This window comes from Notechis scutatus, chromosome 2 (assembly GCF_049901735.1).
Source record: "Notechis scutatus isolate UNSWTSFEM ecotype Mainland chromosome 2, rNotScu1.2, whole genome shotgun sequence".
NCBI classification, from domain to species: domain Eukaryota; kingdom Metazoa; phylum Chordata; class Lepidosauria; order Squamata; family Elapidae; genus Notechis; species Notechis scutatus.
This window is the reverse complement of record NC_142010.1, coordinates 109486004-109502291: the sequence shown is the minus strand read 5'-3', so window position 1 is coordinate 109502291 and position 16288 is coordinate 109486004. Positions and strand designations below refer to the sequence as shown.

The window sequence follows — 16288 nt, the reverse complement described above, 5'->3', positions numbered from 1 at the left end:
ATGGCTTCTCTGATGATTCTGTGATTAGGGTTTTCTATAGTGGCCAGGGTTTTGGTGCCATTGAAGTTGATGCTATGACCTGTGGCTTCCATGTGTTGGACTAGTGAGGAAGTGTGTTCCAGCTTTTGACTGCATTTTTGTGTTCATCCAGGCGGGTGCTTATTCTTCTATTGGTCTGTCCAATGTATGTGGTCGGGCATGATGCACAGGGGACTTCGATATGCCTTGGTTTTCCAGGTCAATTTTATCTTTGGGGTTGCTAAGGATGGCTGCTATTTTTCTGTCTGTTTTGAAGGCAGTCCTGATGTGATGTCTGTGTAGTACCTTACTAATTTTGTCTGTAGTACCTCTTATGTAGGGCAGGACAGCTGTTCCATAGGTCTGTTCATCTTCTGGGTCTCTATTATGTTTCAGTGTGTTTTTGTGGATCAAGCTGGTGATTTTGCTTTTGTGGAAGCCGTTGGCTGTCAGTACTTTAGTCAGGGTGCATAGTTCAGTCTTAATGTGTGTCTTGTCTGCCAGGCGTTTGGTTCTGGTAATTAGTGTTTTAGCCACGGAGTTTATCTGTGCTGGGTGGTGGTGGGATTGGGCGTTGAGGTAGCGGTTGGTGTGGGTTTTCTTCTGGTATATGGTGTGTCCTAGTGTGCCATCTGTTTTTTTGTAGATTAGTACATCTAGGAATGGTAGTTGTTTGTTTGTTTCTGTTTCCATGGTGAACTTGATTTTGGGGTGTGCGCTGTTTAGGTGTGTTAGGAAATTGTTTAGGTTTTCTTGTCCATGGGGCCAAATCACGAATGTGTCATCGATGTATCTTAACCATAGTTTGGGTTTGAGGATGGCATTGGCCAGGGCTCTGGATTCGAATTCTTCCATGAACAGGTTTGCAATGACAGGTGACAGTGGTGATCCCATGGGAGCTCCTTCTATTTGTTTGTATCTTTGTCCTTTGTATATGAAATATGTGTTGGTTAAGCAGTGTTCTGTTAGTTCCATGAGGTGTTTAGCTGGTTGGTATTTATTTTTGATGATTTCAAGGGTCTCTTTTATCGGGACTTGAGTGAATAGTGAAACCACGCAAAACTTACAAGCAGATCTTCTTGCTCCACGTGTAGATCTTTGATCATTTCCAAGAAGTGGTATGAGTTTTTACATGAGAAGCTGCTGTTTCAGCATGGGGCTGTAGCTCTTTTGCTAGGTGTTTAGCTAGGTTTTGTAGTGGTGCTCCTCTGGAGCTGACTATGGGTCTGAGAGGTATGCCTTCTTTGTGTATTTTTGGGAGGCCGTATAGTTTGGGGCATCTGGAAGATTTCTCTCTGGGTATGATCGCGTGTTGGATCTCTTTGCTTATGTGGCTGGTTATAATTTTCTTCTTGGTTAATTTTTCCAGATATGTGGTTGGGTCTGTGTTTATGGGTTTGTATGTGGAGTCTTGGAGTAGGTCTGTCAATTTTGTTTCGTAGTCTTTTCTGTCCATTACTACAGTGGCATTCCCTTTGTCTGCTGGGAGGATGATTATGCTGCTATCTCTTTTCAGGGTTTGTAGTGCTTTGATTTCATTTTTCTGTAAGTTGCTTTTTGGTGGTTTGCTTGTGCATAAGATGTTGGTAACTTGGTGTCTTATTTTATCAGCTTCATCTGTATTTAATTTAGTTAGGCTGGATTCTACTGCACATATGATGGATTCTGTGGGGATTTTTGGGGTGCTATAGCATAATTGAACTTTGGTTAGGACATCTGTTTCTGTTTTGGTGAGTTCTCTGTTGGAAACGCTAGTGCACTAATTGTTTCAGGTGTTGTTGTGAGTTGTTGGGGGTTTTCTTGTCATGTTCTAATTTCTTTAGTTTTTTCAATAATTTTTCTTGTTTGTAAATGCCTTCAGAATCAGCTCTCCAAGTTGTAAGTTGTTTTATCTTGTCCCAAAGTAGAGGGTGGATTTTGCTGCTCAGTTCCAGGTGTAGTGCTAGCAAATCTTTGTTTAACTGATCTAATCGAATCTCTTATTGTGGAGCTGCTCCTTAGTAAAGCCATTTCAGTTCTTTTCAGGATACGTTTAGTGGCTGCTGTGCTTTGATGAAATGTTAATTTGAAGCAGGTTGGTGTAGTATTGTTGTCTCCTGCAGCTGCGTAGGAATTGGAGGTCACATAGTATTCCTGCTCTTTAATTTCCAGTTTCTCGTAGGTTTTGATCTGGCTGTTTATTTCTCCCGTAGAGGTTTGATATTTGTTTTCTTAAGTTTTCGCGGGTACTTACATGTATGGTGTTCGGCTTGGTTCGGTATTTTCCCACGCCATTGTAGTTGTTCTTTTAAAGTTGTAGCAACGTTTCAGCAGAATCTCATCTGCCATCATCAGGCTTCTGTATTGTGTCCGTCTGTGAGTCAGACTTTTACAGTAGTTTCAGATTTGAATTTGGGGCAGCCTATTGCTGTGCCAGAATGGTTTTTTCTTCATCCTGATTGGTTGGGAGTCTTGGTCTGTGTTTATTGGTCTCGGAGTTTGCTGTGTTCTGCTTGATTGGTGTCTCTAATATCTTCTGTCTGTTTTTGGCTCTTTTTGTATCTTGATTGGCTGGCAGCATTGTGTTGCTTTAATGGAGGCCTTTAGTGCAGCTTGGCTTCGGGTAAATGGACGGCTATCATTAGTTAGGAAGCTGGGTTTCGTCTGGGTGCCTGGTTGGGATGTGTTTGAGCTGGAGGTATCAGGGGGATCTGTTTGTGCCCAGGTGTTTGCCTGGCTTGTGGTGTGGAGATTTTTTTTGTTTGTGAGTGCAGGCTTCCAAATGATTGACAGCCTGGTGGAATCATCTCTTCTATTCATGCTTTCTGGTCTTTTTCAATCTCTATGGCTTCTCTGATGATTCTGTGATTAGGGTTTCTATAGTGGCCAGGGTTTTGGTGCCATTGAAGTTGATGCTATGACCTGTGGCTTCCATGTGTTGGACTAGTGAGGAAGTGTGTTCCAGCTTTTTGACTGCATTTTTGTGTTCATCCAGGCGGGTGCTTATTCTTCTATTGGTCTGTCCAATGTATGTGGCCGGGCATGATGCACAGGGGACTTCGTATATGCCTTGGTTTTCCAGGTCAATTTTATCTTTGGGGTTGCTAAGGATGGCTGCTATTTTTCTGTCTGTTTTGAAGGCAGTCCTGATGTGATGTCTGTGTAGTACCTTACTAATTTTGTCTGTAGTACCTCTTATGTAGGGCAGGACAGCTGTTCCATAGGTCTGTTCATCTTCTGGGTCTCTATTATGTTTCAGTGTGTTTTTGTGGATCAAGCTGGTGATTTTGCTTTTGTGGAAGCCGTTGGCTGTCAGTACTTTAGTCAGGGTGCATAGTTCAGTCTTAATGTGTGTCTTGTCTGCCAGGCGTTTGGTTCTGGTAATTAGTGTTTTAGCCACGGAGTTTATCTGTGCTGGGTGGTGGTGGGATTGGGCGTTGAGGTAGCGGTTGGTGTGGGTTTTCTTCTGGTATATGGTGTGTCCTAGTGTGCCATCTGTTTTTTTGTAGATTAGTACATCTAGGAATGGTAGTTGTTTGTTTGTTTCTGTTTCCATGGTGAACTTGATTTTGGGGTGTGCGCTGTTTAGGTGTGTTAGGAAATTGTTTAGGTTTTCTTGTCCATGGGGCCAAATCACGAATGTGTCATCGATGTATCTTAACCATAGTTTGGGTTTGAGGATGGCATTGGCCAGGGCTCTGGATTCGAATTCTTCCATGAACAGGTTTGCAATGACAGGTGACAGTGGTGATCCCATGGGAGCTCCTTCTATTTGTTTGTATCTTTGTCCTTTGTATATGAAATATGTGTTGGTTAAGCAGTGTTCTGTTAGTTCCATGAGGTGTTTAGCTGGTTGGTATTTATTTTTGATGATTTCAAGGGTCTCTTTTATCGGGACTTGAGTGAATAGTGAAACCACGCAAAACTTACAAGCAGATCTTCTTGCTCCACGTGTAGATCTTTGATCATTTCCAAGAAGTGGTATGAGTTTTTACATGAGAAGCTGCTGTTTCAGCATGGGGCTGTAGCTCTTTTGCTAGGTGTTTAGCTAGGTTTTGTAGTGGTGCTCCTCTGGAGCTGACTATGGGTCTGAGAGGTATGCCTTCTTTGTGTATTTTTGGGAGGCCGTATAGTTTGGGGCATCTGGAAGATTTCTCTCTGGGTATGATCGCGTGTTGGATCTCTTTGCTTATGTGGCTGGTTATAATTTTCTTCTTGGTTAATTTTTCCAGATATGTGGTTGGGTCTGTGTTTATGGGTTTGTATGTGGAGTCTTGGAGTAGGTCTGTCAATTTTGTTTCGTAGTCTTTTCTGTCCATTACTACAGTGGCATTCCCTTTGTCTGCTGGGAGGATGATTATGCTGCTATCTCTTTTCAGGGTTTGTAGTGCTTTGATTTCATTTTTCTGTAAGTTGCTTTTTGGTGGTTTGCTTGCATAAGATGTTGGTAACTTGGTGTCTTATTTTATCAGCTTCATCTGTATTTAATTTAGTTAGGCTGGATTCTACTGCACATATGATGGATTCTGTGGGGATTTTTGGGGTGCTATAGCATAATTGAATCCTTTGGTTAGGACATCTGTTTCTGTTTTGGTGAGTTCTCTGTTGGAAACGTTGTGCACTAATTGTTTCAGGTGTTGTTGTGAGTTGTTGGGGTTTTCTTGTCATGTTCTAATTTCTTTAGTTTTTTCAATAATTTTTCTTGTTTGTAAATGCCTTCAGAATCAGCTCTCCAAGTTGTAAGTTGTTTTATCTTGTCCCAAAGTAGAGGTGGATTTTGCTGCTCAGTTCCAGGTGTAGTGCTAGCAAATCTTTGTTTAACTGATCTAATCGGAATCTCTTATTGTGGAGCTCGTTCCTTAGTAAAGCCATTTCAGTTCTTTTCAGGATACGTTTAGTGGCTGCTGTGCTTTGATGAAATGTTAATTTGAAGCAGGTTGGTGTAGTATTGTTGTCTCTGCAGCTGCGTAGGAATTGGAGGTCACATAGTATTCCTGCTCTTTTAATTTCCAGTTTCTCGTAGGTTTTGATCTGGCTGTTTATTTCCTCCCGTAGAGGTTTGATATTTGTTTTCTTAAGTTTTCGCGGGTACTTACATGTATGGTGTTCGGCTTGGTGGAGTATTTTCCCACGCCATTGTAGTTGTTCTTTTAAAGTTGTAGCAACGTTTCAGCAGAATCTCATCTGCCATCATCAGGCTTCTGTATTGTGTCCGTCTGTGAGTCAGACTTTTGCAGTAGTTTCAGATTTGAATTTGGGGCAGCCTATTGCTGTGCCAGAATGGTTTTTTCTTCATCCTGATTGGTTGGGAGTCTTGGTCTGTGTTTATTGGTCTCGGAGTTTGCTGTGTTCTGCTTGATTGGTGTCTCTAATATCTTCTGTCTGTTTTTTGGCTCTTTTGTATCTTGATTGGCTGGCAGCATTGTGTTGCTTTAATGGAGGCCTTTAGTGCAGCTTGGCTTCGGGTAAATGGACGGCTATCATTAGTTAGGAAGCTGGGTTTCGTCTGGGTGCCTGGTTGGGATGTGTTTGAGCTGGAGGTATCAGGGGGATCTGTTTGTGCCCAGGTGTTTGCCTGGCTTGTGGTGTGGAGATTTTTTTGTTTGTGAGTGCAGGCTTCCAAATGATTGACAATCAAGATACAAAGAGCCAAAAACAGACAGAAGATATTAGGAGACACACAATCAACAGAACACAGCAACTCAGAACAGACCAAGACTCCCACCAATCAGGATGAAGAAAAAACATTCTGGCACAGCATAGGCTGCCTGTCTAAATCTGAAACCACTGTAAAGTCTGACCACACAGACGGACACACAAGCCTGATGATGGCAGATGAGATTCTGCTGAAGCGTTGCTACAACTTTAAAGCACCACTACTATGACGTGGGAAAATACCCGAACAAAGCTGAAGGCCATATATATATATATATATATATATATGTTTTCTTAAGTTTTCATGGGTACTTACATGTATGGTGTTCGGCTTGGTTCGGGTATTTTCCCACGTCATTGTAGTTGTTCTTTTAAAGTTGTAGCAACGTTTCAGCAGAATCTCATCTGCCATCATCAGGCTTCTGTATTGTGTCCGTCTGTGAGTCAGACTTTTACAGTAGTTTCAGATTTGAATTTGGGGCAGCCTATTGCTGTGCCAGAATGGTTTTTTCTTCATCCTGATTGGTTGGGAGTCTTGGTCTGTGTTTATTGGTCTCGGAGTTTGCTGTGTTCTGCTTGATTGGTGTCTCTAATATCTTCTGTCTGTTTTTTGGCTCTTTTTGTATCTTGATTGGCTGCTATTTTTCTGTCTGTTTTGAAGGCAGTCCTGATGTGATGTCTGTGTAGTACCTTACTAATTTTGTCTGTAGTACCTCTTATGTAGGGCAGGACAGCTGTTCCATAGGTCTGTTCATCTTCTGGGTCTCTATTATGTTTCAGTGTGTTTTTGTGGATCAAGCTGGTGATTTTGCTTTTGTGGAAGCCATATTTTGTGGAACACATTTTGTGGAATACATATATATATGTATGTATGTATGTATGTATGTATGTATGTATGTATGTATGTATGTATATGTATATGTATATGTATATGTATATGTATATGTATATGTATATGTATATGTATATGTATGTATGTATGTATATATATAAAAAGTTATATTTAACACAAAAAATTATACTAAAGATATTAGCTTTTTAAAAAAATCGTATTAGTGGTCCTCGGGATTTAAAAGTATCAGTTTGGTGGTCCCTGAGATCCAAAAGGTTGGTGATCCCTATCTAAAGCATAAAATATCAAATTTATATGTTGCACTGTATTTAAGCTATTTTAATAGGGTTGTTGATCTGAGTTGCTAATTGTTTTACACTATCTTGGTTAGAAAAACCCTTCATGCTGTATTTTTACTATTCATTTTAATTACTGTTTTTGGTTTTTAATATTGTATTATGTTACCATAATAATATCAGGAAGCAATTAAATAGATTATAAAAGCAATGCATATAACTTTTTGATATTAACAAGATGTATCAGGAGCAAATAATGCAAAATGCATTTATTTAGAATTAGCACCATCCAGTGGACTAGGAAAGTCACACCAACTTAAAATTTCTATCATCAAAACTACTTAGGAGTTACAAACCTTAGAAAGCTTATTCTGCACATAAAAGTTTTTACTACTCGGGGCTGCTTAGGCCTAATACAATGTGTATTAGTGAAAGCTACTTCCTAATATGAGGACATTAGATTTTTGTTCCAACCTCAGTATACTCAGCATTGTTACTAAGTGAAAATTCTAAGACAACAACTGTGGGAGGTGAGAAGAGAGATGCCTTTTTATGAAGTCACTAGAGGCGCTAATAATGATAGTTGAGGGATAGACACAAGGACTGAGGATAGCATATCTGCTTGCTTATTCTGAGGAAATTTGCAGTCTTTCCTGATGAAATGGTGGAGAGGCCAACAGTTCCCAGTTCAAGCCGCTTGCCCAGTGGAAGTAGCTCTGAGTAGATCCTTGAGGCCTTGTTAGTACTTGCTCACAAGAAGCCACATCCATTGTTTTTTTTGTTCAAAGTCCATTTCCTTCTTCCTGGAGCTAGTACAAGGGTGTTTATTACCCCCTTTCTTTTTTATGCATCATAAAATCAACACCAAGTAGGGGGCATGCATAAGCGCACCAATCGTGCCTACCGTCCCTGTCCTACTGTTTTTTATTTTTCTTATAAGTATCTATCTCATGTATTCAAAACTATATTTATTCTTATACCTGTACCTTGTAAGCGATTGACAAATCAAATAAATACTAAATACTGAACCCAAAATAGATGGTGGGAGAGACAACTACTATCACCATCTCACAAACCATCTTGCTACCTGCAGAGGCACAGACCTGAGCACAGGCTAAGCACTGAATAGTTCTGTAGTCATATTAGAGCCGATGTGTTTAACTAACTACGGTACATATGATGGCCTTGTCCCATTCTCTCTCAATCCCATTGAGCAACTACTCAACCATGCTATCCCGATATGTTTGTTAAAAGTCTGTGCCTATCAAATTAAACTCTGCTTTATACGTTTTGGATAATGGGATGGTGTGTAAAGTTTTAGACCAAAGCAACTGGCTAGGATGATGAAATTCATCAAGCCATGGCATCAGTAAAAGTGGAAAGTACATAACCATAGGGGAAAAAAACTTTAGCAGATACAAAATGTATGCTTAATTTAATGGCTTGTTATTTTGAACCTGAAAATATTGTTGTGGGGAGCCATTATTTGGAGGACTGCATGTGGCAAGTTTGAAGCCCGTGTTAGAGGCTAGTAAGTTCTTCTATGTTTAATTTACTTTTAAAAGTTTTTTTTTAAATGTTTACCTATAGAGTTGGAAACTTTCTGCATTCTGCAATCTCCACACTGACTTTTTAGCTGGACAATTTGGAAATTGTTGTGCAGCCCTTTTCTCATTCCTCCTATTTCAGCCTTAAGAGGTGAAGTATTTTCTAATATACATTGTAATAAGAGTTGTGAAGCAGTCTGGATGAAATTTTCAAGGGTTATCTTCTCATGAGATACTAGCTTGATTTTAAAAAATGTAACATTTGCATGGATTTTGATTCCCATTAAAGCCTATAGATGAATGTGTTATCAATTTTTGAACCAATTCAAACAAGAGATTGCCTTCAAATCATGCCCTATTTAATCTCAAATTTTGTTTGGACTTCTTGGAAGCACAAATGACAGTATTTTCAGCATCTTATAATCCACAATCAGATGGGGGCACTACTTACTGTAATATATAGACCAGACCTGGACATTTTTGAGCCCAAGGGCCACACCCAGCCTGTGGGTGGTCCCAGTTGGCTAGCGGCAGCAGGGGTGAGGTGTTAGCAGCAGTCCTCCACAGCAGTCCCATTTCTCATGCGGCTCCTTTGCAAAATTAATTCCACCCACCCACCCAATACAGACAAGAAAAGGTTTACTGTGTATCAGTCTTTTTGTCTATCGTTACACTTTGTTTTAGAGATTGCTAATTCAGATCATTTTCTTCTGCTTTCTTCTACACACATAGAGACCATGCTCCTAGACTCTCTTTCTAGTAAGATATAGTTAGTTAGGTGCTGGGCTTTGTTTGTCCATGTATTTCTTGTAAATAAATCCATTGTTACACATGCATAGGATCCAGGATCCTAGCTGATTAAACTCCCCTACTCCTAGTAATTATGCTTATGATGAGAGAGAGAGGGAGGGAGGGAGGGAGAGAGAGAGAGAATCTTACCAGTTAACTAGGACAAAGATGTCAAACAAAGCTCTGATTGAAAAAGTATATCTTTGCAGGCACTGAAACACAATGATTCTTTTGTGCAATAAAAATACATTCTTTATTCCCAGAAAAATGCATGTGGTAGATAAATGTTCAAATAATTCCATTGAAGACATTAAGAGGGAAGTACTAACATAAGCCTAAACATTAGTGTTTTTCAAAAATCTATCAAGATATATTACTGTGAAAAATCATTGTGTGTTATTCTACAAAACGCCTATTGCTATGAAAATAATAATCATGTCCTACTACTGAGTTGGGATATTGCAATTTAAACTATTCAAAATTCATTTCAGCTAGATACACCAAAATTATCTACCTTTTTCCAGTCCTCTAAACTGCTTATTTTTTTTTTTATTCCAAATCATATAGTATGGTGCCATGCCACTTATTAATTTCCCAATGTACTTGTTAGCAATAAGTCCCTTGAAAGTTGTCATAAATTGTATTATGATTTCAATAATGATGTTACTAATGGACACTTAGCTAATTCAAAGAGTTAGACCTACTAACAAATTAAGATGCAGCTTGGTGGCATTAGCGATCAATAAGTAACCGCACTGATCTATCCCCAAGGCAGGTAGGTGGAACTTCAAACAGACCATTCAGTTTTCTGGAAGCAGTTTGAATTTGAAAGAAGCTTTCTGAGCCTTGAATGTGCTCTAGTAGTAGCCTGATGGAGTTATGCATGTTGTAGTCAGAATCAAACATGATCAAGGGGCATTACAACTTGTTCAGAAATAAACTACTGTACTTCTGGAATGCTCAAAATAACTTGTTCCAAAATCAGAATCGCTCATTTTGAAAGCTAAATGTTCCATGACAAAATTTTTGCACATCTTAATTACAAACTTAGTTGGAAAGTCAAAATGTGTGTACACCTTTTACAGAAAAGTTAAAGATGTAATAGTATTTGGATGTTGCTGGAACTTCTGTTTACATTTCATAGTCTTCCTCACACATATCTATATTCCTCAGATTATCATAATTAAATTCCTATAGTAATATTAGTACAGTATTAAAACTGTACAATTGTTAGGAAACATCAATTCACGGACAGGTGAATTTATTATAATGTAAATCTGCTTCATTTCCTTTGAATAATGCCATGACTGCCAAAGATTTAGAAGTGATGGCTTTTGCTTAACTCCTGTTGTCTCACATACATACCGACAGGTGGCATATTAAAGTTTCATAATCTTTCTGGAATATTTTCCCCCAGTGTTTGAAATATGCATGGGATCATCCTCAAGTCTAAATAAATGCTATTATGGTTATTATGTAATGTACAGTATAATCCAAATCCTCCCAATAAAATAGTAATTTGTAGATTTATAATGAAACAGTAAAAAAGGGCATAAATAACCTGATGATTCTTATAAAAACTACAAACAAAAGGATGATTTTTCTATCATTTTCAACTAACAATGGAAATAACAACTAGCTTTGAATGTTATCAGATAAAATTGGCAAGATGGGGTGGAGGAAGAAACAGTGCAGTCCCCCTTTAAGACTATTGCGCTTTATTCTTACTTTATACTTTTACCAGCAACATTTTTCTCTTTTTCCCTTTTATTTTTCCCCCAGCTTAAGGAACAATTATATGAAATCTGAAAGCTAAGTCACTACTGCTAAATTCATAGGTAGCTATTTGTATTTTCTCTGACAGGCCAACTAATCCACTTGAATTTCTTTTACTTATGGGTGTTATAGCTAGCTTTTTTTTAACCACTATTACTGAGGAATACTGCTTATACAGAAAATTCCTAATATTAAGTATTAATATTAAGAAAATAGAATCCATACCGTTAAAAGTATTTAATCTTATAAGCGTCCAAAAATAAATGAAGAAAAAAAAAACATATACAGGGCAATATGCTGCCAAACGCCATAATAATTTTCTTAATGTGCCATGCTAGAAAACAACTTTTGTTTGGTGTCATGGCTATTGATCCAAGTCACCTCTTTGACACAATGCTTTTGGACAGAACCTTACAAATTCCTAAATGTCTTACTAGGTAATAGCCTTCAATGGCACTAGGTTCTTGGATTAAACTATTTGTCAACTGTGGTTTGACAGGCATGTTAAATATACAGTATTTTGATAACTGTTATTTACAAAATACTCTTTCATGTCCAACCTCAGCCATTTCTTTCAGATATTATTATAAGAAAAAAACCCTATTCAATATGTTTCTACATATATATAATATTATATATATTAAATATAATAGAAACTGCTTCTTTAAAGAGTAAGATAGAAAAAAACAAGGCACAAGCAGGTATGTCTACTTAACAAGTTTGTGATGTTATGATGTTATTTTACAATAACCCTCCAAGGGAGTAAACACCCAGTTTCATTAACAATTGTTACAGAAGACCAAAACTTAACTATAGGAACACATCTGTTAATCTGTAATGTATCTGTGAGAGAAAACTTTGAGCTATATTGTATAGATATAGTCAGCTCATGTCTCCTTCTTTTCAGGTAATAATAAAACCAATCTTCCCAAACATTATACAGACTGCTTTTCAAAAACTCTTTCCCAGCTACTGCAAAATCTGATACAATCTCAAGACCTTCTTCAGATTTGCTATGAAGATATCAACTCCCTCATCAGACAGATCACTGACATCTGGCAAGAAGAGATGTGATTTATCAGAGGTAATCAAATTATGTGACAGAAAGTGCACACCAATTTTATTGCAATAGTTTACCATTATCTTGTTAACCACAATTTGAGCATTTTCTGTAGATCTATGCTTTGGATCATTTTTCCAAATACGTATTGGTAACAGTGAAGACCAAACTATAACAGTATCTGGGAATGCTCTTTTAAGAATACCTAAATCATTTTTCATTGAGATAATGACTGAAGTATTATTTTCGGGAAACAGATCATCTTCACCAAGATGAATTATTATTACTGATGGAGGAGATCGAAGATGATAAATTTCATGCAAAAGAGGTATAAGCTGCGTCCACATCATGCTCTGTATCCCATGCCAATACACATTTGCCCGTGAAGTTGAGATGCCTAATTGCAATCCTTGTGGGCGACTTTGCGCTCTTTCTTTCGATGCCAAGATCACAGAATTCCCACATATCCATATTTCCTTTGGTGCAGGTTGCAGATTTCCAACACCTAAAAGCAAAATACCACATTAACTCCTTTGATTCAAGTTCTACATAAGTTTACTATTCTGACATCAGAACAGCAACAATCCCCCTTGAAAGTATAATATAAAAATGTTACTATGATGGACAAATTATATCAAGACTTAAAAACAAAATCAAGAAATGCAGGTTAATTATATCTTCAAGAATGTACCATAGTTAAATTTCAGAATATTGTTAAGACAATGGATTATGCAAATAGAATGAACAGAACAGGGGATGACAAGAAATCAGTTCAACTATGAGGTTGAAGATGAACTGGCACAAAAAGAATTCATTCTTAAAATATATGTGCTGATTAACGGATGAAAGGACTTTTCACTTCATATTTTGCCACCACTATACCAGGACAAGCAAGAGTTTGGCTTACACCAGTGGTTCTTAGCCTTTTCTTCATCATGGGCATCCTTTAAATACTTTTTGTGGCCACAGACCATGGCCAAGGATTACCAAGACTTAACTCAAAGTCTTAACTTAAATCATAACATTTCTTCAAACCTTTGTGGACCCCCCAGGGATCAGCGGACCATAAGTTGAGAAACACTATCACCGCCATTAATTCCCCCCCACTCCAAAGTAGCAGCAGTAATACATAAGCAAGAAAAATCATAGGAGCAGTGCTATTCATAGATTTGTGATCTCTTAGCCTTTCCGAAGATTGGGCGTTTCCACAGACATTAGGTCAGAGATGGATTGTACTTTTTTTGTAGAATTAGAATGGTTTAAGATTTAATAAGAAATAAAATGTTGGTTTTTTGTTGATTTTAAAAGAATAAATTTGAAGGGGGGTCTGTATTTAAACTTTTTGGTGGTGTGACCAAGCAGAACCGTGGTTTTGTTTGTGGTTATTACTAACCGGGAGTGAAAAGGCTCTCTCTGATTGTGATTTCGGATCTTTTATTAAGAAAGATGAGGGAAGTGGCAAAGTTAAATATAATGTTTAATTAAGTGGTAAATAAAGATAGATGTGAGGGAAATCGCGCCCATCAGGGGAACTGGGCCAGCTTTCAAGTTTTTTGTTTGTTGGTGTTTGTGTTTTATGGTTGGGTTTCTGGGATACGGAAAGTTAAATATGTAATGTGTTTGTTGTGATTAATAAACTGTTAAAAAAAAAAAAGAGCAGGGCCCCAAAATATTGTTATATAATGTCTTAATGGTTTTTCTATGAATTTGATTATTTTTAATTTTGATCAGTTTTTATAACAGCTTTGTACCATATATCAAACTTGTTAACTGTCCAGATTTCCCCTATGTATTCAAATGGACTGTAATTAATATAGGTTTTGTAACTTGGTATTTTAGTGGTATTGCTGTTATTATATTATTATCCTTGGGATGGTGACGTTATTCGGCAGGTGGCATTTCGTTCTTTTGAGAGCGGTACATTAGAATGTCATGTTAATATGTGCCATTGTGTATACGGGTAAAGGACAATAAAGGCTATCTTATCTTACTGCTTTTGCTCTGACTGCTTGCCACCTAGAGTTATGTATTTAATATGGGCAGTCATTTTGAGATCACCATGTGTGTAAATGTAGAAAAAAAAAAACTGTTCAATCCGATCTGGAGAGAACATACATCTGTATTTGTGGCATCTCTCTGGGGCTCAAGAATCTGAAATACCCAGCTGTTTTCATCTGAGCTTAAGCTATTGTAAGAATCACAGAATTTCCATAAACATGTAAGAATCACACAATTCTGAATGGGGAAAAATGTGAAAAGTTAAGATGAAGGAACAGGATTAAAGCTTGAAAAATGGGGAAAAGACAAAATAGCAAAGATCCAGTCTAGCATGAGTATCTAGGAAGATTCTAGAGCAGATCACAAAATATCTGATTTACAAGGAGTTTGAAAACTACAAGAATTATTATAAGTCAGCAAGAATTGATCAAGAACAAATCTTGCCAGAGTAGCCATATTTCACCAAACGCTACTGCTTTGCATCTCGTTCTCAGCACCACACTTGAAAAATGATTTTGAGATATCAGGAGAGGTTCAGAGAAGGGTGACAAAGATTATCAAGGGACTGGACTCTAAGCTTATGAAGAGATTGAAGGAGCTGAAAAAAGATGACCGAGGTCAGTATGGCAGTACTCTTCAACTAAAACACCTGAACAGATGCTACACAGAAAAAGGTCACCACCTTTCTTGCAACAAGGTACAGGAATAATAGATTCAAGTGATAAGACAGGTTCTGATTAGAAAAATTAGATGGGGGGGAATCATAATATTTGGAGAAGTGGTATATGTGCTCCCATTCCTTGGCTACATGAAAGCCAAAGCGAAAACAGCCATTTGTGGGAAATGGATTTGAGGGCCAAAATAGCCCTTTCTAAATCAATGATTCTAACTCTCTGTATTTCCTAATATTGATAATTTAAATTAAAGCTGCAAATATGATGGGGGTACACAACTTACCATGAAACATGCAGTTATAGAATAGAATAAAATAGAATTAGGAATAGAATTAGGAATAGAAGTACAGGGAGGGGGAATGGGCAGGGCTGGAAGGGACCATGGAGGTCTTCTAGTCCAGCCCCCTGCTCAAGCAGGAAAACCTATACCATTTTAGATAAGTGACTGTCTCTAGACTCTTCTTAAAAGCATCCAGTGTTGGATTTCTAGAGGCAAGCTGTTCCACTGGTTATCATAATTCAGTTACACATTACCTTACCTTTTTCAATAGCTATCGGGACGAGACAAAGGTTCTCAAAAGACTAAGATCAGTCCCGTCACATTGGGTATACCTATGGATGGAGAGTTTGTCTATCCCACTCATTGGCGCTAATTTTTCTGGCAGAAGCATAAAGCCAAACAAGAGGTTTTTGCACATATGATGGCAGGGAGTACAGAGAAGTTTCCGTTCAAGAGAAAAGCAAACATTTCCAGATTTCCTTGGAAAGGTGGTCTCGGCGTTCCAGCCTTACTTAACTCACCTGCTGCTGCGGAGGGCACCGCCGTGATTACAGCGGTACGTTTCTCGTTGACCGCCTTCTTCCTTTTGTCGACTCTCGCCACTAGCGGAATAGGGTTCAAGTTCCCCCCAGAAGCTGCTACTCCGTTGCAACCCTCCAAGTTCACGGCGGGAACACTTTCAGGGGCTCCCATGGCCGCCGGACCCAGCAAGCCACGTCTCCCCGCTGCTATAACTGCGTCCAGGGCTTTCATGAGAGAGGAGTTGGGCGGGTTGCCCTCGGGATCGGGGGGCTGGGCATCTTTATTTCCCATGGCCTTATAGAGACCCGGGCTACCGTCGTTGGGCTTAACGGGTACCATGGCAGAAAAACGCAGGTTTGTTTTTGGGGGGACGATTTCACTTTAGGGCAGAAACGAGGGACTCTCTGTTCACTGAAGCTGCCTCCACCGCCCAAGGACCGTCCTTAAGAGAAAGACCACGTTAGGCCAGAGAGGCCGGGTGAGTGGACAATGCTCCACGAAATAGAAGGAACCGAGAACTTTTTTCTGCGGAGCCACGAAAGGCAGAAGAGGCTGACAACAAGGGAAGACTACCTTCATATGGGCTGACGCGGCCCTGAGGCCTACCCTTGCCTGTCCACGCCCGCGGGTGCGGGGTGGCGCCACAGCCAAGCACAGCGGTCCGTTACCCTGAAAACCACTTCCCGGTCACGTTCCCTCTTCTAATCCCGACCGAGGTTTAATCGAGAGCATCAAAAGAGAAACCGCGAGATTGAACGGAAAACGGCTCTACCCGGCCGCCATAGGTTTAAAAAAAAAAACAACACCCAAAAAACATTGCCCGGTGGCTCAGAAATACGCGTGCGTATTAGCTTCGGTAGGG

General features: G+C 39.0%; 1 protein-coding gene across 1 annotated transcript; it reads right to left on the bottom strand.

The window, feature by feature from the left end:
• Positions 1 to 11118: 11118 nt before the first annotated feature.
• On the bottom strand, positions 11119 to 16248 carry LOC113412105 (uncharacterized). Its single transcript, XM_026667527.2, has 2 exons — positions 15426 to 16248; positions 11119 to 12457 (listed from the first exon to the last, which is right to left on the bottom strand). The coding sequence occupies exons 1-2, from the start codon at positions 15763 to 15765 to the stop codon at positions 11862 to 11864; spliced, it is 936 nt and encodes a 311-aa protein (XP_026523312.1). The 5' UTR covers positions 15766 to 16248; the 3' UTR covers positions 11119 to 11861.
• Between the last annotated feature and the right edge of the window lie 40 nt (positions 16249 to 16288).

Excerpts from the sequence above, each read along its gene's own strand:
- LOC113412105 (XM_026667527.2), bottom strand. The coding sequence starts at position 15,765 with ATGGTACCCGTTAAGCCCAACGACGGTAGCCCGGGTCTCTATAAGGCC. Across the intron at positions 12,458-15,425 it reads GGTGCCCTCCGCAGCAGCAG|GTGTTGGAAATCTGCAACCT; the intron begins GTGAGTTAAGTA and ends TTTTGCTTTTAG.